Here is a 25,831-nt window from a genome sequence, read left to right on the forward strand (position 1 = left end):
ACCTTTGGAGTTCGGGCTGTTTAGAAGAACTTGCTGTTTCATATTGGTACATATCTATAGCATAACTGGGCTGTAAAAATGAAATAGCATTTTGTTCATTTATAGCCATTTAATTTTTAAAAGTTTTTTAAAATAATCTGATATAAGATTTACAGCTCTTTGAAACACCAAGTGTGAAGTCATTGCTATACAAGAAATAGTTAAGGCTTTCATATTGTCTTTTAGCTTTGGCAGAGTACTTCCAAAGAAGGTGGAGCAGCATAGAGAGACAATGTTGAGCAGGACAAAAAATTCTCCTGATGGGGAGAGAGACCTCTTTCTGGCAGGTTCCCCAGAGGAAAAAAAAAAAAAAAAGAACATTAGTAGCAGCACAAAAGATAAGTAAATGTCCTTTATGACTCCTTTATGGTAGTTTATCACACTACCACAGAATTGAACTTTTTTTTCCCACACAGGAGAAAAAATCCCCATAATTTCACCCAGCCTTAAATTAGCTGTCCTACTATTGAGTCATTTTTATTTTTAGTTCTCAGCCATGCTAGCAGACAGTGATTATATTTATTTTAGTACCTATATTTATTTTAGTACATTATTTTAAAATCAAATGCTCTATTGGAGTGTGCTGCTACTAATTTAGAGATAAAAGATTCACACATGTATATCTGGCACTCCACTGTGAACACCTGCAGTCCTAAAACAGGACCATGATACACTTAAGGTAAAATTTTCAAGCCTACTGATCAGTCCCAATCTTCACTCACCATCTCATTTAGCCTTTGACCAACAGGTTGAAGAGAACAGTTTATGTGACTGAACAACAATGCTGAGATAAACCAACTGTAGTACTCCCTGCTTGCACCATTAAAACTACTAGTAATATGAAAAAATACAAAAATATAGAATGCTGACAGAAGAATTTTGAAATTACAAGCAAAGAATGGTTCCTAAAACCAAAACAGAGCAGGTAGGAATGAATAAAGTGCTTTGTCAGTACACAAAGTAGGGAAAAATTATTTAAAAATAACAATTTTACAGGATTTACAGATAATGAAATCACAAAATGTGGTGACTGGGAAGAACATTGCTGTGCTTAATTATCAGTTCTACTGTATCATCAACTTCTCCATGAGCAGAGTTCAAAACACCAACCTCCAGCTGTTTCAGCACAGGCTGGCAGAGGCTACAGCTTGCAAAAGCCTGCCTGCTGCCACCTGTGACCAGCAAAGAGACTGGGCCACTGCTTCTCAGGAATGCACCTGGGCACAACTCTCACCTTCATGATCTCAAGCAAGAATAAGTTGCAGTTTTTTAGCTTACATACCAAAAACAAAAAAAGGGGAGGGGGGTGGGGGGCAAGGGAAAGGGGGAAAAAAGAAAAAATGGAGAATGCAGCAGTTTTATTTACACTCTCCGCCACCAGCATCATCCCATTTGCTCTGCTCACTATACGGACTCTCCATAGAATATTAGGTCAAATGTAAGGTCCCAGTATTAATCTTCATGGCCATCCATGGAAGTGGTTCAAGATATCTCAAGAGTGCCCTTTTCATTATGTTGGTGACCTCTCTGAACAACTGCTGTTAGTCTCAAGGCTCACCAGAGCAAGACTGAACTGCCTCTGCAAGAAGGATAGAGGCCCTGGAACTCGTTAGAGGAGCAGATCAAAAATTATCACAATTTTCACATATTTCTGAAGACAGTTTGAACCCACACCTAGTCAGGCTTTCCCATACATTAAGAGAGGAGACCAAAAAAAAGTAAACCTGTCCAGACAAGAATGTTAAGCAAGGGGTAAAAAAGAAGGGGGTAGATGAGGAATGAGGAAAAAAAAAAAAAAGAGAAAAAGTTAGCTCAGTATGTTTTGGAAGATAGGTACCTCTTGCAAACTATGATTAAGGGACAATATCTCAATCATTTTTTACCTAACACATTGACACAAATATTGGCTAAAAAAATTCATTAAATGTGCACATCACTTTCAAAAAAAAAGAAAAGAAATAATTTCAGGTTGTTTTCCATCCACAAACAGAAGAACAGAAATTTGTGACTCTGAATTCACAGTCTAAGGCAGAACTAAATAAACAACCAATGAACAAAACCTTCCTCCCAGAAATGTTCAATAGGGGTAACAAATTTAAAAAAAAAAAAAAAAAAAAAAACCACAACAAAAAAACCCACTTTATTTCCAGACTTTTTCAAGTAAAACTATTCCAAAAGAACTATCAACTTGATATTAAAAAAAAAATAAATTCAGGTCGTTGACCTAAACGTAGTAATAATTGAAAAAATTGCATGGGTTGTATGAAACAAGCTATTTCCAATTTCTTAGGAAGATTCTTGAAGTCAAATCTTTTGGATTTTCAATTTTTTTTTTAACTTTGGATGTAGTATCTTTATAGAATTCTAAATTCAGCATATTTTAAAACCAAATAACTGTAGTAATAGCTAATATAGTCAAGGCCAGTCTAGATAGCAATAGTTAGTGATTACCAGATCAAAGGCCTTACTTAAATCAATAAAGATAGCTCCTGTACATTGATTACCATCCAACACTATAAAAATATAATTGCTTACCTTGAGAGGAGCAGTGCAAATGAAATGAAAAGGTCATAATAGGTCAATAATTATTTAAATTAAATTTACATCTTCCTTCATCTGATGGACCAACTCTAGCACGCACCGAAATGGTGGTGATTTACCAGTTTAAATAGACATATTAACATGTCAGCAAAGGGCTTAGCAGTAATTGGGTCAGCAATTTTAAGCAGTCAAGGTTCCAGGTTGTCAGCTTCTCCATTTATGCTCCCAATTAATCTTAAGGTATTATAGATCTTAAGTCAGTAGGCACAGATCTAACTACTTTAGATCAAATCTCATTTTGGGTATATACAGAGATAGATTATAGTTACTTTCCATGATCTTTCCACAACAAATATCAGTATATAATTCTCTAGAATAGCTTTTAATTTAAAAAAGCCATGCAACAATTGGCTATCCAGATTGTAAATTCTCCAGTAATTTAGTTTATGGCACTTCTGTCACTGTATTAAAGAGTCCTTAGATCAGAACAGTACTACTTGGCAGGTTTGTGTTTTCATTGTATTGGTTATGCTAAAAGTTGCTTTCTGGATTCTCAGTCATTATACTGCACAATAACTTTGATGTTACTCTGTCAATGTAATTGTTGATGGACAATTCTGGGTTTTTTAATTTGTTTCTAAAAGTAAGAAAAAGGAATCTTCTCTAACCATATTTTCTTCATACCAACTACTTTTTCACTATTACTTTGAAGAATTAATTTACACACTTTAAGAATTTTAAAAGAAAAAGTTTTAAGATTTTTTTATTCCTTCTTTCTATGGATCAGACATGTGAATTTTTTAGAATTTTTTAGAGAATGGTTATCCCAAAGTAAAAAAAAAAAAAAGTAGAAGTGTAAATTCATCAATGTCAGGAAACTGCTCTTTTCAGGATGCTTGTCTAAAGGATGATGATAAAATTCTCAAAGAAAAATTATGTTTGCATGGAGACTTTGCATCTCAGAAATTTAGGGGCTAAAAAGATTCTTCCATGAAATTCATCCTGGACACCAAACCCTGATGGGTCACTAAAGTAGAAAGTAAGGCAAAGAGTCTTTTCCTTGTCCTCTTAATTTTCGGCCATTTTGTGACAGACAATATTAAAAATAAAAAATAAAAAGGAAGAGAACATTTTGAAGATCACAGAAGGAAGGTAATCAAGGAGATTACAGTGGTAAAACCAGGAGGGGATAAATAAAGAGTGGAAGATGAAGAAGCAAAAAACAAATCATGGTTAGTGCAAAAAACATAGGAAAATAATTAAAAAAGCAAAAGAAATCCAAAAAAGAGAGGGAAGGGTAAACAGAAACAGAGGAGAGCCTATAACCACTAATAAGACCTCTCCTTATAAATCCAATTGCAATACATGTTGTAGTAAACTCAATGCATTGGAAAAGCATTCATTCTATCCTTCACATATAAATGTGCATCTAGTACAGCAGTCAATGGCCCTAATAGTCCAGATCAAAGATTTTGCAAATATTAAAGATTTCTTCCCACTGACATCTGTATCTATCAGCAATGTTCCAAATGATGGATATGTGTGTGACTCTCCTATCACACTGGAATCTTTTTAATTACTATTCAGAATAACTATTTAGGCCACACTACATATATAAAAGTATGCAAAACACTTGAAAATTAGGTAATGCAAAACCAAAACTGTCTGCAAGAAATTAATGCATACCAAAATAGAGGATGAGTAATGATACAGTCGACAATTATACAAACACACATTTCCCATAAGATATCTGCCTCAAGGATTTTATGATGTTCAGTAACTAAAACAGAATTCATATAGCAAAATAAGGATTTCGTGCACAGTAGCCTGTCTTTTTTGATGCAGTGCTCTGTGGATGTTTAATGAAAGAGGAAGGGGAGTATGAAAAGTGAACGGACAGTTTCACAGCTAGCACAGTACAATGTCACTCTGGAGGAATCTGTCCCCAGCTCTCCCATGAAGCTCTTATGCAATGTGAGGTAAACCACTTAAGTCAAATTTTCAGTAGTTATTCACTTGTTATGCAGTCTTCATTTTCATGAGTGCTTGCATTTAAACACCTCATGGAGATCTGTGGAAGTGTTAAGTGCTCCTAATTGAAAAGGGGTTGATGAAAACACTACTTAAAACATATGAACTAATCTGTATACTCAGGTCCTACCCATGTAAAACTCAAAACTTAATTCCTCTTTCTTTTCTTTTTTTTTTTTTACACTAAGTCCCTATCCCTATAAAACAAAACTGGCAATGTAAGTGCTGTAAAAATGTATATCAATGATTACAAAGTACTCTGGTACTCCAATGAAAATAGCATGGGAAAAAAATTAAATCTGCATATACTTAAGAATAGACACGTACAGTAAAACAGATAGAAAGCTGTATATAAAACAGAGAGAGGTTTTTCAAAAGTCAGTAGCTGGTCCATACCATAGATAGAACCTATGGAAAGATAGTTTCTAATCAACTGGTTGTATGCAATCATAACATATAAATACAGCACAGCTGAATGAAGTTCATGCTGCTTATTTAACTCAATTTCTTAAGCTCTAGATGCTTAATTTTGCAAACTAATTTTTCCCTTATGTACTAATGCAGACAGCTTCTTTTTTTCCTCCAAATTACCACAGTCTAAACCTGAATGATAGTTTTGCCATAATGGAATTATTCAGTCTATGATCTGATTGATTTTAGACCTTAAATACTGAATCTTAACACACGTAAATTTTTAATCCTTTAATTTCTCTATTCTGCCAGTAATTGATAAGGACAGTCATACTTAGACAAGGTCTTCATTTAATCGCCCTGAAAATCAATTAGAAGGTGAAAAGCTTCCTTATATTATTATTATGAAAATTTCCTGATCAAATTCACAATGCAATCATAACCAATGCATGACACCTCACACACTTTAGTCAGTACATAATTCAGTAGTTACATTTTCACCCTTTAACAACAATATGGGAAAGAATTTGTATCTCAAAAGCAGAAATAATTTAAAGGCCCAGTATTATTCAAACACAATGTCTGAAGTCATTGGACTAAATAACCCATTATAGAAATAATCTAAATAAGGGCCAGGCATGTACCAGAAAGCATTAATTTCACTTCAAGTATCTCTCCAGCTTATACAATGGTAATTGTCTCTTTTCTGCAACCTTGTTGAAGGAACTCTTCATAGAATCAGAAGGAAAATTTTGGCCTGCTGTTAAGTAGGAGAGGTGAATTAGTAAGCAACAATAGTGAAACACTTTCTTCACCATCATCTTTACCAGCACAAAAATCAAGGTTGGTGCCAACTTAGGCTCACCAGCAGTAAAGGGAGAATTTGCATGTGAACTATTACAGGAGCTTGGTCTTTACAAATTGATGGACCTGATAATATCCACTTAAGGGTGGTCCAAGAGCTTGCTGACATGGTTGTGAGGTCAGTCTCCACAATCTTTCAGAAGCTGTGGAGATCAAGGGAAATCCCAGAAGACTGGAGCAAAGCTAATGTCACTCCTATCTATGAGAAGGGCTTAAAGGATGATGCAGGAAATTACAGGCCCATTAGTCTTACTTTAGTCTCTGGCAAAGTTATGGAATGAACCTTTCTGGGACCTGCCACAAATCAGATGAAGTGAAATTGAGAAAAGTCAGCATGGACTCACCAAGGGCAAATCGTGCATGACCAACCTGACTGCAGTCTATGACAAAGTAACTTCCTCAGTGGATGTGGTGCAAGCAGTGGACCTGCTCAATTTCACCACAGCTTTCTATGCAGGCTTTCTACATAGTCTTTCTACATATTTTCTATAGGCTTTGCCACTGCCTACTCCTAGAGAACCTGATGTGTGATGGTCTGGACAAGTGGTCGGTGGGGTGGATGGGAACTGGCTGTCAGGCAGCACCCAGAGGAGGGTAAATAGCTCCTTTTCAAACTGCCAACCTCTCACAAGAGGGGTCACTTAAGAGACCAACACTGGGCCTAAAGCTGTTCAGTGTCTTCGTAAGTGATCTGGATGATGGGATCAAGTGTACCCTGATGAGATGTGATGATGACACCAAACTGAACTGGATACTTTGGAAGGGAGAGCCACCCCGCAGGAAGGCATGGACAGACTGAAAGAATGGGCTAACAAGAACCCTGTAAAGTTCAATGAAGACAAATATGACATCTTGCACCTGGGAAAACACAAACCAGGAATGTAGTACAGGCTGGCATCTATCCAGCTGGAGAGTAGTTCCGTGGAAAAGCATCTTGGGGACAAGCAGCTCAATATGAGAGCGTGCTGCTGTGGCAAACAAAACCAACACGATGCTGGGTTGCATCAACAAGGACATCTCCAGCAGAGAAAAAGAAGTCATTATTCCCCTCTACTTAGTTCTCATCAGGCCACACCCAGAACACTGTGCTCAGTTTCAGTCCCTGCTGTGTGAAAAATATATGGACAGGCTGGAGAGAGTCCAGAGAATGGTGACAAAGATGATCAAAGGATTGGGTAGCCTGTCAAACAGGAAAGACTGAGAAAACTCAGCCTTGAGAAAAGAAGGATCAAGAGAGACCTTATCACCTTGTTCCAGTATTTAAAGAGTGGCTACAAGGAAAATGGAGAGTCCCTTTTTACAAGGAGTCTTTTACCTGGAAAAGATAAGGACTAATGGGTACAAGCTACTCCTGGGGATAATCCAGGACACAAGATGAAAAATTTCACAATGAGCCAGCCATTTGAACAATGTTCAAGAAGTGGTGGGTCCCCTAGCTCTGAATACTTAAGATTCAGCTGGAATCTAGACCATCAGCTTCAGCTATGCTTTCAGATTCAGCTGGAAGCTAGGTCATCTTGTCTAGATTATGCTTTTGCCAAGAAAGTTTGGGCCAAATTCTATTTTTCTTTTTGGCTCTTGTTTCTCATTAAGTCCCTTTTTGAAAAAGTACGTTAGGTTATAAGTTTGTTATACCAGCATATAAGAATCCCACAAAAATCTTAAAAAGTACTGAAGTACTAGTATGGAAGAACCACAATTGTTCTAGCAAATGAAAAGTGTTAGAAATAGTCACTCTTCTTTCACATATCTCTGCATCATCAGGTATTTGAGTTTGAGAATTTCCAGAAGCATTAACACGTTCTCTCCAAAAGGTGGCCATCCATTGAACTACTCTTTTCTATGTTCAAACCTGCTACACATTTTTTCTTTCATCTGTACTATTTGCTTTAACTGAAGTGAAATCAGCCTCCATTTAACACAGAGTACATGGATCTCTAGCATGCTAAGCTTTCAAGAGAGTCTTGATACCTTCCACTCTCTCCTTTATTTTTTAAATTAAATAAACATCATGCTTTGTGCAGTTTCTATCTTATAGCTGTTTCATTTTGTTTGCTATTTTCAGCAAATTTTATTTCCCTAAATCTCCCTCAACCAGTCCCTCCATTTTGCACCTTTTCTTAGCGGTGCACAAGCACAAAAGGAATCCCCAGAAGATACCATGCCTGAAGCAAAACAGCACTTCCATAACTGTTTCTTCTGCTAATTCTTAGGTTTGCCGCTTGCAGAGACAATGCCTACTACATTCCAAAGCAGTGAATCATGTTTGCACAAAATTAGCAAACACCCAACTAGAGTTGTGATAAAAGGGAAGAACTGCTCTTTTAAAAAGTACAGTCATCTTGTGTGTTCGCGATAATCAAAAGACCCAATTCTGTAACTGTTTTTTGTACAGACAGATGAAACCATGATCTAGTCTACGAAAGGGTCTTTCCACTGGCAGGTTGATATAACAATGGGAAAGCTCCTGATTTTACAACTTCCCTTGTACAACACTACTGTATTCTCTGAAAGTTACCATGCACAAGGAGATAAAAATTTTATCATTCAGTGCAGAATTCACAACACTGGCAAAAATCTATTTTGGCACTAAAGCCAAGAAGATGCAGGAAAAAAACCCAACATACTGCCCTTGTAAGCCCAAAGCTCATGCTGCATAATTGATCTGTTAAAGTACAAGAGGTAAATATGAAAAATAATACACAAGATGAGATTGTTTTCTTCTTCTCTTCTGTGGTGGCTACAAATGAATAAAAAAAGAAAAAGTAAGAAAAAGCAGCTACTTCATACCAACAGAAAATATGTTGGTGCCTAAAAAACTAGCTCATCTTAGTGAAAATATTACCCCTGTAACACTGGCAAGGTCAGCAGCAGCTTGGCTTATTTGTTGCCCAAGTCCCTGTTGTGCATGTTCAAAAATGTTTTAAGTTGTTTTGTTCATAAAGCAGCAGAGTTCACTTTGTTGTGCCAGATCACTCCTTTTTCTCTATATGCAGCTCCTCTCTCCCTCCCTATCTTTAGGCTTCTTGGGATTCAAAAGGAAGAAAGGAAGGAATGTGTTTTTCAAGATGAAACTCTGAATTCATTTTAAGTACTAAGATAAAATTCTACCTAAAATCTCTGTGCAAACGTTCTCAGGCAGAAAAAAGGATGGTTCTCTTTCTTACTGAAGCCAGCCACTTGACGGTGATATAGGAGATCTTTATCTTTCTTTCACAGAAGATGAAGATGCAGGTTCAAATACTTTTTTTGTGAAGACAAGAGGAAAAAATATAAGAAGCTCGCATGAAAATTAAAAGCATTTCTAAGGACAAGTCCTATGGCAACAACCTAGACAGAAAGGACACAAAAAAATGCGAGTTCTCCAAGAGCTTTTTATTATATGATTTAATACAAAACTCTGAAAAATTATTGGCAATATTAAAGGTTCCTTGACAAAAAGTATGTTCTTCAAGTCCACAAAACAAATGTGCTCTCTTTCTTTCTCTCAGAGTATTCAAAAGCTTGGAGTAAGAATTTCTTTTGCAGTAGTTTCTCCCTCAGAAAATCTTGATTACTTTCTTCAGTTCAATGTAATGAAATAAAAAGGCTGATTCTTCAAAAGCTATAAAAGGAATAAATGCCAGCAGAGTGACAGAGAATGCATAAAGCCAAACTAAACAAAAAGGCCAGATTTCCCTCCTCCTCTTCCTTTCTCTCCATCATTTTGGTATGAGACTGAAGCAAATAAATTTAACTGCATTTGGTGTAAAGTTGTGTCTATAGATTAGGGAATCCTTGCCATCAATCTGGAGAAATAGATGGACCACAGGTGGACTATAAAAGTGAGTAAAAAACTGGCTAAACAGCAAGACTGAAAGGCTTGTGACAAGTAGCATAAAGCCCAGTGGGCAGCATTTACAAGAAATTGGTACAGGGACCAATTCTGCTTAACGTTTCTATTTATTAAAATGGATCCCAGGTGATGGGATGAAGTGTACTGTCAAAAAGTTTGGAGGCAATTAAAAAATTAAAATTAAGGGCTACAGTGGATACACTGCAACACAAAGAAACCTTGGCAGGCTGGAGAAATGGGCTGACAGAAACCTTGTGAAATCCAGCAAAGGGAAATGCAAGTTTTACAGTGCAGTTTTGGGTACTGTGGCATTGCAATAAAAACAATAAATAATTTTTTTAAAATAAAATAAATAAAATATAAAATTTTTAAAAAATTAAAAAATTAAAAACAAAAACCCCACCAACAAACAAAAAAAATACAGAAGGTAATTGCAGCCTGGAACAAATCCAGTGGCACCAAGACAATCAGGGGGCCCAAGCACATGACAGTCAACAAGAGGCTCAGACAATAGGGTCTGTTTAGTCTTAAGCATGGAAGAATGGAAGCAATTACTGCTTTCTTGAATTATCTCCCCAAAGGATATAAAGAAGATGAAGCCACACTTTTCTGGACTCTGCAGTGACAGAATAAGAGGCAATGGACATGAGTTCATATGCAGAACATTTGGTATGGATATAAGGGAGAAAATAAACCAAAAGACGGGTCAAACTGGAAACTGGAACAGTATTTGGAAACATACTTAGCTACACATGTAGGAAAGACGCAGACAAAGCCCTAAACAGCTCTAGCTGGACTCAATGTGAGCAGGAAGACTAGATTATTTCTCTTCAACACTAAATTATTACCTTATTCTGAATTAGTGATTAAAATTAATTTCTAACCATCTCAAATCATTAGTTATATAAAGAAATGCTAGAAAATACCTAAAGAAGAAAAATAAGATAGAAGGATAACTTGTTCACCTGATGCAACCTTCCCTCAACAAAGAAAACTGTCAATCAGAAAAAAAAAAGGCATCTCTTTCCTACTAAAAGTTATTTGGTGAAATGAACATCTTTCCCAGTTTCATTGGGTTAGTCTGAGTTTATAATAGGATATATGTTTGGAAAACATTCTTAGAGGTCACAGAAACAATCCACTTACTCCAAAGCAGAATCAATTTTTGCCAGGTTATTCCTGACAAATGTTCATCCAACTGTTCTTTAAAATCTGCAGTGTCAGGCTTTCATTTTTTTCTCACAACAATGAATTCTTTTGCCCAGCTAGCCTGAATCTTCTAGAAAAAAAAAGACAATCTACCTTGCTGTATTTTAAGCTTATTATGAGTGCATTGCTGCATTACTTACAGTAAACACAAAAAGTTCATTCTCTTCTTTTAAACAACACATTTTATATATTTAACACCATTATAGTTTGTTCTTTTAGTCTTCATTATTCTAAAATGCATCATTTTCTTTGGTCTCTCCTCTCACATTGTTTTAGAATGTCTAATCCTGTTAATTTTCTTGGTATTCAGTCATAATGCATCCCTTAAAGTTCTGTTGGGATGTTGGAAAAGCCTGTTTATTTGGCTTCACAAACTAATGAAAATATCTGCCCCTTTGACTAACTATCAACTGTTTGCTCAAGATCCCATGGAGTGGAATTTGTTCTACATTACTGCAAAGAGAGTTCACTGTGATGAAGAGCTATGGGGAGATCTGACACCGAATGACCACAGCCATTCTCAGCACTTCTTCTCAGAATAAATGTCAACAATGCCTGTGCAGTGTTCCATGGCAAACTCATTACAAAACATTGTTACTGGAAAGATTCTCCACTCCAGAAATGTCTGTGTATCCGAGCCAGAAACTGGCAGTAAAAGCACTAGCATATATAAATATCTTTTAAATACACATTTTTAAGACCACTTTACAACACTAAAAATGTCATTGTAAAAAAAATTCTCCTTGTAATGCTTAATATATTAATATCTTACCTCATATAGTTATTTTCTAATTATTACAGAGCTGAATACGCATCATGTAGAGGTTAGTAAAGATTACATAGTCCAGGCAAGACATACTTATTTTTAAGTGTATTATCCTATTTCAGAAAACTTGGAATCAAAGCAAGGCCAAACACAAAACTGTCTTCAGAATAGACTGCATTTTGATCAATATTATATGAATAATTTTCTTTTAAAACAAGTAGCATCCAAGAGGAATTACATTTGAACTCCAAGCTTGCTAGTTCTACACCCTGTATAAAATAGATGTAACTTCTCTTGATGACAAGAGAACCAGAAAGGCAAACACAACAGTGGTACTACAGCATTCTGAATCCAGACTCACAGCCACAGCACATGAACTGACCAATAAAAGCAAACCACACAAAATAAATAATTTGTAAAACCTCCTAGCCAATTCTAGAGATCCTTTTAAGTATAAAGTCCCACATTAAGTAGAATCTGAAGTTCAGCTCACCATATGTAAAATCACACCACTTGGTTGTCTTATGAAGATATGAAGATAAAAGCCTAAATACCCCAATTTTCAGAGTGATGGGAGATGGAGAAGTTCCTTCACTAAAACAAGAACACTAAGACTTAGATACAACAAATGTTGTTGTATCTATGAACTTCAAGGAATGCAAAGAAGTACTAAAAATCAAGTCTGCATCATTTGGGAAATGACATTATACATGGCTAAAACACTTCACAGTTTGAACAGCTGAAAAGTTGCATGTAGACAGTATGAGCAGAAAAAGTCTTTTTACTTGATTTCCTCTCATCGAATGGGTACTCAAAACACACCTTCCTGTGCAGCTGGAGGCTTTGCTACAGACAGGACACTGCTTAGTGTATCCAGTGTTTATTGAATAACTTTTTTTTTTTAAAGATGATTTTGGAAAATTTCCCAGAAAATGTATCTTCACCTAATACTTGCACCTTGGACTGTAAGACCAGCCAAGAAGGTAGTGAGGACAACTGCATTTATTAGCAGTGAATAAACTGATCAATCTTTTTATGGATTAACAGTGGGAGATCCCAGACACACTGAGGAGTATGTCTGCTGACTGACACATACAAGCTGGCACACTTTTGTGTCAAAAATGTACACAGCTGCACGCACACTAAAGCTGTTCCATCCATAAAGCACAACTGCCAGCTGCTTGTCTTCAGAAATGGGTAATAAGAGAGGGTCTCAACAACTAAACAACTGCAGAGTGCAGTTAAAGAATATTTGTCATCCCCTTAAGTGTCTGTCTTTCTAAACTCTCCTGGATTTGCTATCATTTTCCCCTCCATCACGTTTTAGAAGAAGGACAGATGACCCACTAAGAAAAAAAACAGATTTATATTTCTAAAAGTCTTTATTGAGTTGCCAAACCTGAACTACACATTTTTAGGTACCAAGCATAAATTGATTTAATCTGATTGTCAGTCATTACTACCAGATGTCTGGACAAATTGCCTAGTGTGTTTTAGTTCTAGGTTGTCTCCAAATACTCTGACTAATAGCTGGTAGAAGAGAAAGAACACAATCCAAAGCTATGATGAATTATATTTATCCATACAGTGTTATCAGCCATCAGCTGCCAATATGAAGGGAGCTTTTTTTTAAGATCTTCTAACCTGCCTGTCCAAACTCTCTCAAATCATCTCAGCCATCACAATAAACTTTACTCAGGGCACCAGTCTCAGCTTATGGAGTAGAACTAAATCCCAGACCGAATCAAAACTTGGGTAGATTTGTGTTGGGTTTGCTTGGTTAAAAACAGTCACAACTGGCAACAAAAGAAACATATCAAAGGGTTTTTTTTTTTCTAAATATACAGTAAAGGGTGCAAATTGATGTCAGGAAAACCATTGGGCAATTTGGATGAGGAAAGGAGTCCAACAGCTGTTCCTACAGATTTCCACACAGAGACAGGTTGTGCCAGTCAACACAGTATCAATATTTAACTAACACATTATCACTTTTTATTATTATTTATCAGTCAAGTAAGCACCTTGCTAGAAAAAAAAATGTGAAGCCATCTTCAACTTTTTTTTTTAATCAGATTCATCGAGTGATCATAGAGAGGCAAGAAGCTGATTGCTGTTATCAACAAAACCTGAAATTGCACATACACGCTTGCAAGTACTGAGTGTTCAAACATTCTAGCCAGAATTACCTGTGGTGAAGACAAGGAATGTCAGCTGAGTGCTCTTCAAAGCTTCAGCATTCTTTTTTGTGTCCACAGTGCAGTACTGTTTTTGCAGCCCTTCTATCTTTTAACAAACAAGTACCATGCTAAATTGTGTCACCGCCACTGGTGTGGCCCCAGCACCATCAGTGAGCTAGTTAATGCTAGCTCTTACAGTCACCTAGACTCCTTTTGGCTTTCCCCTTCCTGCTGTCATTCTCATGACCTGAGATAAATATACATATGCACAATCTTTCATGCACAATATTTTTTTTTAAGTCTTCAGCTCTGCTGTTTCTTCTTTTAAACACTCATACTTCATGCAGGCAAATGTAAGATTTCCCTTACAGACTGCTACAACATCTCAGATGTGCAATCAGGTTCATTTTTCCAAAAGACATACTGTCTGTATCTTTGCCTTATCCCAGAAGTCACAATATCAGCAAATTATGAGAATCCCAGAAACAGGACATAGGTCTGCTTCTATCTGAAAATCATATGGTTCTAAAGTAAAATAAGTAATCAAGAAAAAGAGGGAACATTCTAAGGCCCAGAAACAGTGGAATTCTGCCAGAGTGGCCGGCTTTTTTCTTTCCTTAACAAAACAAATAGGATCACAATGCAATTGCTCTGAAACTGGAAGACAGAGCTTTTTGTGTGTTTATGCAGCCCCGGGTATCCTCAAAAATGTACTAAACAAAACACATCTTAGCACTCACAGCACATTAATTTAAAAGTTGTTATCCCAGAAGAATAAATAAAATCTTATATTTACAACTCAAATATGCAGCAACATCACTGCCATGTGCATCTCTCTGTCCACATGAGGTAATAAAAATCCCACATGTCCAATGATTTTCATAGGCGTTTTAAGTGAGAACCAAAATAGCCCATACATTACTAATCATTACATTACTTTAATAAATTAGAACCTACCTACTTTAGCATAAAAGTTTTACAGAACATGATACTATATGGTAAAATGAATGCAGAGTACAATTAGTACATTTTTAAAGTACTTTAAACACATTTACCTGTAAAGTAGGTATTGGTGGGGACAGTGGAACTCGCAAATCTGTAATACCCGTTTCCTGGGAAACGGGTCCCTTTGGTTACTTCTATATTCATTGTAGCTAAAGATGAATCCATCCTTTCCACTTGGTAGATGGGAAAAGGTCCATTAAGCTCTTCAGGTTCATCCCAAATTATCTTTACTGTTGTGCTGTTTATGCCTTCAACACGAGGGGCACTAAGTTTTCTTGGAGCTGTGGATAAAAAAAAGTTGTCTAGGTATCATTGTCCATAACACTTGGGGAATTATTTGTTGCACATAACAATCTTTGCAAAACATCCTGTTTAATGTTCTGATCTTAAGAATAAACACAGATATCCACAGAAGCTTAATTAGGAGAGGAAAAAAAAACTCAAAAAAATTCTTAATCTTTATGAGAAACTTGCTTTTAGTTGCACAAGACATACTTTGTTTATTCAGGCCTTAGACATATGTTTCTATAGTTATAGCTAAAATGTTTTTCTTCATAATCTTTTAGAATAGTAATCAATATCTTCATAAAAAGTATATTTGGATTCCTTCCTTCCTTGATGGGCCTCTCATGCCAAACTCCCTGTAAATGTGTATCTCTGTGACTTTCACAAGGGGATGTAAGCGAAAAACCAAAGGAAAATTTGAGCAGTTGTAACTCTTGTTACATTTCAGTAGGCTACATGACAACAGGGTCTTTTGTCCCTGGACTTATCCTCACCACGAGGAGCAGAACAGCTCTCTCTCCACAGTCCTGCAGACCCATCCAATTGTTCTCACGATGTGAACACCAGACAGCAGCTTGTGTTCAGATAATTGCTCACTTCAAGACAACAACCCTGCCTAATTTTTCTCCAGCAATTCTGGTGCACACCAGGACTCCAAACAAGACTGCTTCCACAGAGGTAACAGCATAAGATCGTTTTAGGTTATAGGATGATCCTCCTACTGTTAAACCCAAAACTTTCAGGTTCTTTTAAACACTCTGATAGCATTAGCTACTCTATAGCTGAGTTATTAACTAAACTTATTTCATTTTTTAATAAAAGGATGTACAGTAAGCCACTGGAGAGCAGCATGACCTGTTTGGATAATGACATGATGGTCCTACAGGTGAAAAGAAATGGACCATCACTGAAACAACAGAAGATGTCATCTGGAGAAGTATGAGAACACTTTGCTATGCACAGAATCTATATACATCTTACTCTGCTTTTTTTCTCACCCTTCTTTCCCTAATAAAGAGAAGGATTTAACAACAGGAACTTCATTTGTGCCCAGGAAGCTAAATATAATAACAACTTGTAAAAATTACTTGTTCCTATAATGACACAGTAAAGAGCAATAAATGCCTTTCAATAACAATAAAACCTGAATTAAAATATGGGCCTTCAAAATCTGACACATTACTTCACAGCCCAGCATTGTACATAGCATGAGTTCTTTAGAGAATGAGAGATTGCTTCATTTCAAATGAATTAATAACATCCTGTTAAACATTCCTGCATTTCCAAGCTCATTAAAACATTTTTCATTTTTCCTATTTACCAGTAGTATATTACTTCTTTATTTTTTTCTTTTTCTTTGTCCCCCACACCCCATAACTTGATAGATCTTCTTGGAGAAAGCAGGGAGAGGGGGAACTGGGAAACTGCCAAAGGCACTATGTGCTGTAAATTCCTGCTTAGGTATCATTTATGACTTCACAGTCTAATTAGTATCTCACGCGATGGTAGAAATTTACAATGTCAAAATTGAAGTAATGCAGTGTGAGGTCATAAGCTTGCCTGCATAAGTAGGGCACAGCACTAATGAATTGTGGTATTAATGCACAAGTTTAAATAGAAAACATGGCTTAACAATCAAAACTTCACCTCTGAGGGAACCAGCCTACGTCAGCACTTTAAATGCAAACTGAAGAGGTTCAGCCCTCCAGTTCAGATTACTGATGGCAAAACAGAAATGCTAAAATTCATTATTTTTAAAATGCATACAGCTGACTAGTACTCATGACAATAACTACATCTTCCTTTAAAGTCTAGTATTAATAAATGGCAGTTGCTTGGACCATAATTATGGCATCTCTGATACCCAAACCTGAAGCTTTTATGGGGCTTATGCAATTAACTACTTAAATGCATCGTAACACTTGCTTCTCTGACAGGGAAGTATTGATTTTTTAATCATTTTCCAGTCTCCTCTAGCACAAATAAATGTACTACAGTTACAGTTAATGCACTGTGTACACGCATTAAACACTGGCATGACACAATTTATTATTTTGTGATATATGGAACACAAGACTACCCTTTCAGAAAGTAACATCCTTGCTATAGCACTAGTATTTAAACTACAGTCTCCTTGATGGTTGAGAATTCTTGTGCATCAAGACAGCACATCAGCACGTCAAAACTGTACATAATAGGTAACATAGGTATTTACAAACAACCATAACAAAAAAAATCCAAACAGAAAACCCAACTGCACACAAAACCAGAAGGTCTTGAAATAAATCTGTAGCACTAGCCCAGCAGGGTACTAAATGCTGAAATTAAAAATATTCAACATTAAAATTTTCCTAAAGGTGTCACTGTGGTACCTGTAGCTACTTTCTGAAAGATGAATCGCGTATAATTTTGCCTATTTAATTTTTTTTAGTCACGTTCTGTTAAGACACATCTGTAAAAATAATGAGCATACTGCATTTTAGTACATTCAAAGTCACATTTTTGTGTATTTTAATTATGTAGTTTTAATGTCTTGCTATATAATACATATTTAATATATTATAAGGCTAAAACAGTATTTAAAAGCCCATGATTGCTGCATGCCATTGTGTAGCAGAGGGCATAGAAAAGACCAATAAAGACAGATGGTCCATACAGCTTATGTTGAAGTCATATATCTAAATATAGATGTTGCTACACAGGTCATTACAAACAAGCCTTTCCCATGTGTTTAAGCACACACATGTACACAAAAATGAAGTTGGTAAGTAAAGAGCAGTTAATTTTGTTTTGTTTGAAATAATATCATTTTAGTTTTAGGCTCAAAGACAGATGCCAGCATTTTGCTCTGAACAGATGGTAATTCCATCTAATAGTGCATCTCTGTATTAGTAAGGTCTGTTGTGTATACAAACAGTAATAAACACTAGGTAAGGATCAAAATAAATTTTAATTGTTGACATTAAATTCTGGCAGCCATGGTTCTAAGGATACAATACTCCTTTCTCAAGTCTGTCAGGTTTACTAATATAACTGCTAAAGCTTTTCCATACATTGCCAGATTCTTGTCCCAGGAATAACATATTTACACTGTGGCTAAATTTTACAGGCTTACATATGTTTGAGTAACTTCTGTTCAGCTTACTGTAGGTAGGTATTTGTGTACTCTTCCACCGAAATTCTCAAGTAGACACTGAATAGTTCAGGACAGTAAAAGCAACGAGAAATATATCATTTTTAACTGCTGAACTCCAAATGCATATATACAAAATAAAAGAGAAAAAATGCCAAGTTCAAGGAAAAAAAAGTTACAGAAAATATATTTTTTTTCTTCACATATTGGAGTTTACCTTGCAGGTAAAATTGCACACCTCACTATGGGTATTGAATTTAATTTTTGATTCCAGTAATTAGTCCAGAGGACCTTGAGTTTGCCATTGCATTTCAGGTATGTTCTCCTTTTCTGCACTTTACAATGGCATCAGTAATTTCAACAGCAAATGAGTCAAGCAATAATACCTACATCTTCCGACAACATTTTGAGTTATAAGAGATTCTTTAGAGTCCATTTTGGAATCCTTCCCAAAATAAAACAATAAAACCTACCCACAATGGACATAAAAAGAAAATTTAGTAACATGGATATGTTGCAATCATATTTCTTTTTAAAAAAGATGTAATCCACTGTATTTTTTGAAAATCATGAAAAATATATTGCTTCCACCATATGGGACAACCAACGACTCACCAACCGATTTAAGATGCAGCATATTGAGCTGACCATATGTTACAGTGCTGTTGAATGGCTGAGTGATTCATGCCCGTCACATTCTAGTATATCAATTAAAGCTCCTTGAAGTCTGCATGATTTGTGTCTCTGTTATTAAACCCTGCTAATTCATCCCACTTACACATCTGTTATAAATCTCTAGGAGTGCTGCATGATTCATGGCAATCTGTGAGCATGGTACAGCAAATTCTTCTCCTTGTAATTAACAGTAAATTGTTTTACTGCCATGCAATGAATTTTTCAGTTATATTGCAAATGAACTCCTAAATGCACGGTTCTTTCCTAAGAAATGACTTATATTATTAGGCAATTAAAAAGTATTGCTTTGAACCAAAAGCTTTAATCAAGAGGAATGCAACTTAAACATAGCTTAGAAATGTTGCAAATTTGATAGAGAGAAGAACAAACTGAGCTGTTTTGAGCTATTTTATGGCATAATATGTGGTTGGTAGGGGAGAAGAAACAAATAACTTTTAATTTCCTACTGATTCCCTGAAACTCAAAGAGCAGTTTAACTACAGCTTGAACACTTGGCAAGACAAGTTTGAGCAGATTCCATTTATCTCAGAAGTTACTTAAGTCATCTGTCATTATGAAATTTCTCAGATTACTTTACACTTTTCTAATTGTAAAACAGCGTCTTTATTCTTGGAATAAATAATTGGATAATTAGCCAAGCTGAATCATCAGAGGATTCCAGTGTTGCTCAAGTGTTCTTGTCAAAGGTGAAGCAAATTCATTTCAGCTTTGCCTCTGTAGCTTTCTAAAGAGGCTTTGATTTTTTTTCCTGCTACATTCTTGGCAGCAGACTCAAATTCATGAGTCCATACATCAAGTCAGTAGTTTAACAACAAATGAAATTAAATTCAAAGAAGGGAAACTAATTGAAGGACAGCAACAAAAGTGTTTGGTAATGTGCTTTTTAATATGGCATGCCACATTTGCATGATAATTTTTCCTTTTTAGCATGGAGCAGAAAGTGACTAGCTTAATGAGGGATTATTCAAGACAGGAATGAACAAAATGCATTCATAACTAAGAACAAAGATTGTATTATGAAACGGAAACAGGCAACTGCCGAGAAGTAACTGGATGATTGGTTTATGCATTATGAATAAAAAGGTAGAAAAATATTTATATTAGTATTCACTAATGACTATATATACAAGATTGTTGTAATTAAAATTATAAATTAACATATTAAGAGTGCTTGTTTAATCACTTTGGGTCCTATTCACAATGAAGAGACTTACGTACTTGCATGCAAAACAATCTGTGTTTCCAGGCCAGCAGCAAATGGCCCTCGTATTTCTTTTCTGTAACAAAGAAAACTATACATTTCTTACTACCTGATTAATGGGTATTGGTGATTTTAAAATTGAGGCATAGCCTTTTGCAGAAAAGCCATTTATGACAGACATTAACAAATGAGGCTTTTCAAAAGGGTCTGCACCGGACCTTATTCATTAATGGAAAATAGGAAAAAATGGACAAATTACTCAGATTAAAAGGGTAATCAAAAATAAAACAACAAAGAGTGTAAGACAGACCAGAATTACCCCAACACACCCAGAGGCAACTCCAAAGCCCCAAATACAACTGGTTGAGAAGACTGCCAAGAAGCCAGATGCAGCTGCTGCTGGAAGAATATCTCCTACAAATTAGCTTCTGAACCTTGTAATTGCCATCAAAAGCAAAAGATCGTGAATACAATGTGCTGGGTAAATGGCACAATCACAAGTCAAATACTTTGATATGTCTTAAAAAGTTTTTTTTAAATGAATTTTTTTAAAAAATTAAGGGCAAAGGAAAGGCAAACTTGCTTACAAGAAGTAAGCTTAGTCACACAGCAGCTAATGAAACACAGCTGTATAGATTGTTTAAGGCAACCTTTGACTATATGATTTGAGTAGCGTAAGCAGTTGTACTAGTCCAAGCATTCACATGGCTAATTTCGTCCTGGTGAAATGACAGAAAATGATGGGAATAAAATGGCATTTCTCTGCCTCACTGAACAATGTTGAAAACATGCATGTTTTGTGTTGATAATTCATAATTTCATGCAGACACATTGTCACAAAAATAAACTTTCAAAGGACCAGGTCTCTCACTGGTACCAGATAGTACATGAGAGAAAACCATGCAACAAAACCTGCTTTTGAAATTTTAAAAAAAATTGCCTAAGACCTACTAAAAACAACAGACTGAATGCCATTCTCAAAAATAAATAGGAATTTGAACATGGCAGAACCCAGAGAGAAGAATAAACGAAAATTTTGCTCTATGTATTGAGTTGAAAAATGTATGATTACTGTCTAATATTGCTCTCAGTTATATACATGCAGATTCACTTGATGATCTTGTGATAGCACGGACTAAAGCAAAGTTCAAACTGGACTTCAAATTTTCAAATAAAGTATCAACAATGAACTTTTCCTCATCTATCAGCCAAGAATTTCAGTAGCATGAGCAGAATATCGCAGCGCATCAAAGTATTTCAAATACCACAAGGATTGTGGAAGCTGCAGCTGCTTGATTTACCATTTAAAACACTGATTAAAAAGTATGAAACACTTCTTAATTAATTGCATATTTAAAAGTCTGCTATTTATTTATGCATTTGTATCTGAACAGATCAAATTTAGGTTCTCTTTCTGTCCAGTTATCTTCTCTTTGAAGGTAAAAGGGATGGGTAATTCTCTTCTATTACCTTCCTACACTTGTTTTGATCTTTCATCCCAGTACTGCATTTATACTGACGTTGATCTTCCAACAATTTTTACCATTCCTGGAGCATCAGGCATAACTGTTCTTTTATTTCTCTCACCCTCCTGGCTTGATATGCATTTGTAACACTCAAGTCTTTATATAAAATAACTCCATTCTTAGCAAGTTTACTTTGTTTTCTCACACCCTCCTCTCCCATTCTTCTGATTTGTCATCTTTATTACCATTTACAGACATTGTGGGTGTATGTATTGGTGAGGAGGAGTGATTTTGCCAGTCTGACAGACACAAGGACATATGGCCAATTTGAGTTTTCTTTCACTCTACTCCTGCAAAGCTACACATGACATATTCCCAGTACAGATGCCTATATTGAACCAAGTTAGAATGAATCCACTCATTAAGTTTGCTTCTGGATTTTACCTAGTCATAATCCAAGAGACTTCTCACTGAAAAATCAGCAGACTCTTCCTGATGCTTCTGCTCCCTTGGGTGCTATCTTTAAATTCTGCTCCTGTGTGAAGTAGTCTCTTTATCTTTTCAATCATATCTCAAAATCCTTCCTCAATAATTTTGTTTCTAGCTTCCTCACTAATTTTGTTTCTAGCTATTTCATGCGCTTGCTTCTGCTTTTGTTTTCATTTTCCATCTTACAATGTATTAAGGAAAAAAAAAAACCACCAAACTAAAAAAGAAAAAATAAAACCCCCACAAGTTTCCAGAGAAAAATATTAGCTTTTATAAAGAGTATATATTTTTTACAACTAGGCTTCAAATTACTCTAATGGATCTGAACAAAGCTTAAAAATTACTTGAGACTTCTAGAGGCAAATTTCAGAAGCCATTGGCAATTTCATAAGAAGCTCCTTGCTAATACACATCTGTTGGACATGCCAAAATCACAGCCACCAAGATACCCATTGATTGAAATGTTCCATGTGATAAACCTAGACACGCCATACACAGAAGGTGAGCGGACATGGTTTTTCATTATCATTCTTTTCCTCCTCCTGACGATCAGAGGAGAATTAGTCCAATTTAGTATCACCTCTAGCCCAACTTGAAACACAATTCAAAGGATTGTGGATTTTGTTATGATGCAAGGGGACCATCATGCTGGAATACATTTCAGTCAAGACTTCCTCCAAAAGGTTGTCCTTGCCAGGGCATGGAGAGGGACTGGCATCCAGCCAGGTATGCTGTTTCTTTGCCAGGGAGACATTCCTCCATAAAAAAGAACTCCCCAACAGTCCTAGAAAGACAATTTTAATTTCATTTTGCACATCTCAATGACAAAAAAAAAAAAAAGAAGGGATAGAAATGGACTAAGACTTGAATATCTATTTTTACAAAAGTCAGAGATTGGTTTTCCCAATTTTGTTTCAAGTTTTAACTCCCTTTGATTGTCATTACATAAGTAGTGCTTCTTATAAATTGTCTTTGGAAACACAGTTTTACAGAGCCTCATGGAAGGAAACATGCACACAACACACACAAAGAAAAAAAAAAACAAAAAACCAAACCTCACACAAACAACCAAAAACTCACACACCAAAAAACCCCTACATGGATAGGAGGAAATAAATATCTCCTGGAACAAAAAATGTGACTTGTGGAAGACACATGCAAATTGCATGCAAAACGTAAGGTTTTCATATTTCAGTTTGCCAAAATTTAACAGATTGCAATAGCACGCTTTAAATACAAAATAAAACAAACACAATACAGCACTGATTCTTTTCTTTCAAGGCTTACAACAGTAAGCAGGAAAAGGCTTCACCACAAAACAGCTAATAAATGGGGACATGCCTGCTATGCTATTTTGTATTCTCCTGTATTCTCTAATGTGATAGGTCTCTGAGTATTAACACAACCAGGGAGGAGATGGTCATAAACAAGCTGTCAAGCATAACTAAGCTATTGTTCCTGAATCTTTTAATAAATGTATAAATGCAAAGTTGGATCATTTGTAGTAATAAGGTGTGCTGTTTAGGCAATATTTGTTTCCATGGTTATCAGCATAGACTGGAACACTGTTCCTCATAGCTGTGTGGAATGGGATAAAGTCATACTTGTACAAATTGGAGGCTCTGTCTTCCACTTGAAAAAACAAAAAAAAAAAAAAAGGAAAGGCAATGAAATAAAAATAAATAGACATGAAGAACTGAGGACAGACTAGAGGCAATATCCCAACACCTTAAATACCACTTCAGCAGAAAATTTCCTATGTTTTCCTATGTGAGAGGAAATTACATGAGAGAGGTAAAGATCATCATCACAACATCCATATGATAACACCACTAATTGCTTAACGTTTTTAGTTCTAATTGCTTAACATTTTTAGTTAAGCATTTTAGCTAATATTGTGACATTAACTAATGTTTTAAATGCCTATACAAAAGGAAACCACAATGCTAAGTGGTCAGCTCTCTTCAGTATGTCACATAGCATGGGTTTGAGCTTGTATTTATGGTATTAAAGAACCATACTGACTACCTCATTCCATGAATAAAGAGACTTCTGATATTAATATCAGTAATATCTGATAGTAATATCAGTAAAGCTGATATTACTAAAAATTTCTCTCTTAAAACCCTCTTGAACCCCCGCTGTCCAAGAATTGAGTTTATGCCAGTCCTTTCTTCAACGTAAATACAGGCTTTCTCCATCTCTGTTCTGGACTGATGTGTATTTTCCCCTAAATTTGTAGGCAGTACCTTTGAAATCCATGACTATTGAATGCTACTGAAATTAGCCTGAAGACTGAAAATGCTTTAAGGTTCCCAGGAACATATATGCAGTTTCTTTAGCACTGTTCCCATAGATATGTAGATACATACCTACAAAGCAAAATTTCAATTCTCAGGCGCTAAATAAACAAACATTTTCAAAAAAGCAGACCCAAAGCACATGTGCTGCTTCTGATGAGATACTATGTACCTATGTTACTCTTAAAGCCATGCATCTCCTCCTGCATGCATTAAGCAAGGCATTGGCACAGCTGGAGCATTTTACATTTCTTGTTATGCAAACACACACTGAAAAACCCCCAACAACAAATTAACAACTTCTTAGCATCCTGCATGAATGAGTGGATGCAGCCACATTTATGTGCCTTCACTGTTTAAACAAACATGAATAAAAACCATACATATCACAGCTTGCAACTGAGAGAGCAGTACACAAATCCTACTGCCATAGCAAAGTACCTTAAACTTCCACTGAAAACATTTTGGGTTTAATCTGTCATAACAAACAAATAATAATTAAGCAAGTCACTTTGTATTAATACAACACCTACCCCTGCCACTGTGCATCAAACTAGGAACCATCATCATGGTGTTCATTATTAAACCGTGTGTCAGCTTTGCACTTTGCTACAGATTGTTTCCTTACCAGCTGCCAAGGTTTGCCCCATGCCTGGCTCGCTGGTTACACAACCAATTTGATTGCAGAGAGTAACAGTAAAGTTGTATGTCCTGTAAGGTTTTAATCCCGTTGCTATGTAGGAGAGCTCGTGAGCCTCGGCTATATGTAAAACCTGCAAAGCAAACAGATTGGAAGACAACAGTTGGTTAATAATATTTTCATTCCTGTCATTTGATGACATGATCACTAATAAGAAACTTGTCTCTGAACTTGCAGGTTCCTTCACTCAGATGTGAGAAAGCCTCAATAGACCAACTGAGGGAGAGGATTATTTTGGAGAGTCTGAACAAGCTGGGATTTAGGTGATAATACTTCCCATCACACTGTTTTATGAGGTAATAAGCCAGTTCCTGAGTGGATAAATGAGGAAACAAAGTTATTGCCTCATAAAACTGTGTGGTGGTGCAGTTATCACTACAAACAGTGCAGCGACAATTGAGATGACGAAAATGACACTATTAAGTTGTGAAATCTGACCACCATTGAAGGAGTGACATGATTAGCAGGCATTAGGAGGGAGTGGAATAACAAATACCTACAAACACTTGCATCTGCTTTACTTTAAGATCACTATAAGCTATCAATGGGAGGGGAACTGAATAAACTGTAGCATTTTAGATATCTTTATTATCAGATTCTTTTTGCATGAAGAATCTTGCAAGCCAGTGACCAGAAGCAATTGGCATTTATGTATTTTTATAACAGCCCTGAGAACAGTAGTA

At 36.0% G+C, this 25,831-nt stretch overlaps 1 protein-coding gene across 1 annotated transcript in view; it reads right to left on the reverse strand.

Moving 5' to 3' along the window:
* The window catches only part of USH2A (usherin), a 372,312-nt gene that overhangs the window by 259,444 nt on the left and 87,037 nt on the right, over positions 1-25,831 (reverse strand). The window contains exons 20-21 of the mRNA XM_039697803.1: positions 25,077-25,221; positions 14,929-15,159 (exon numbers count right to left, since the gene is read on the reverse strand). Of these exons, the coding sequence (XP_039553737.1) occupies positions 14,929-15,159; positions 25,077-25,221 (376 nt within the window). The remainder of the gene's footprint in view (positions 1-14,928; positions 15,160-25,076; positions 25,222-25,831) is intronic.

This window comes from Passer montanus, unplaced genomic scaffold (assembly GCF_014805655.1).
Source record: "Passer montanus isolate IOZ18808 unplaced genomic scaffold, ASM1480565v1 scaffold12, whole genome shotgun sequence".
NCBI lineage: Eukaryota > Metazoa > Chordata > Aves > Passeriformes > Passeridae > Passer > Passer montanus.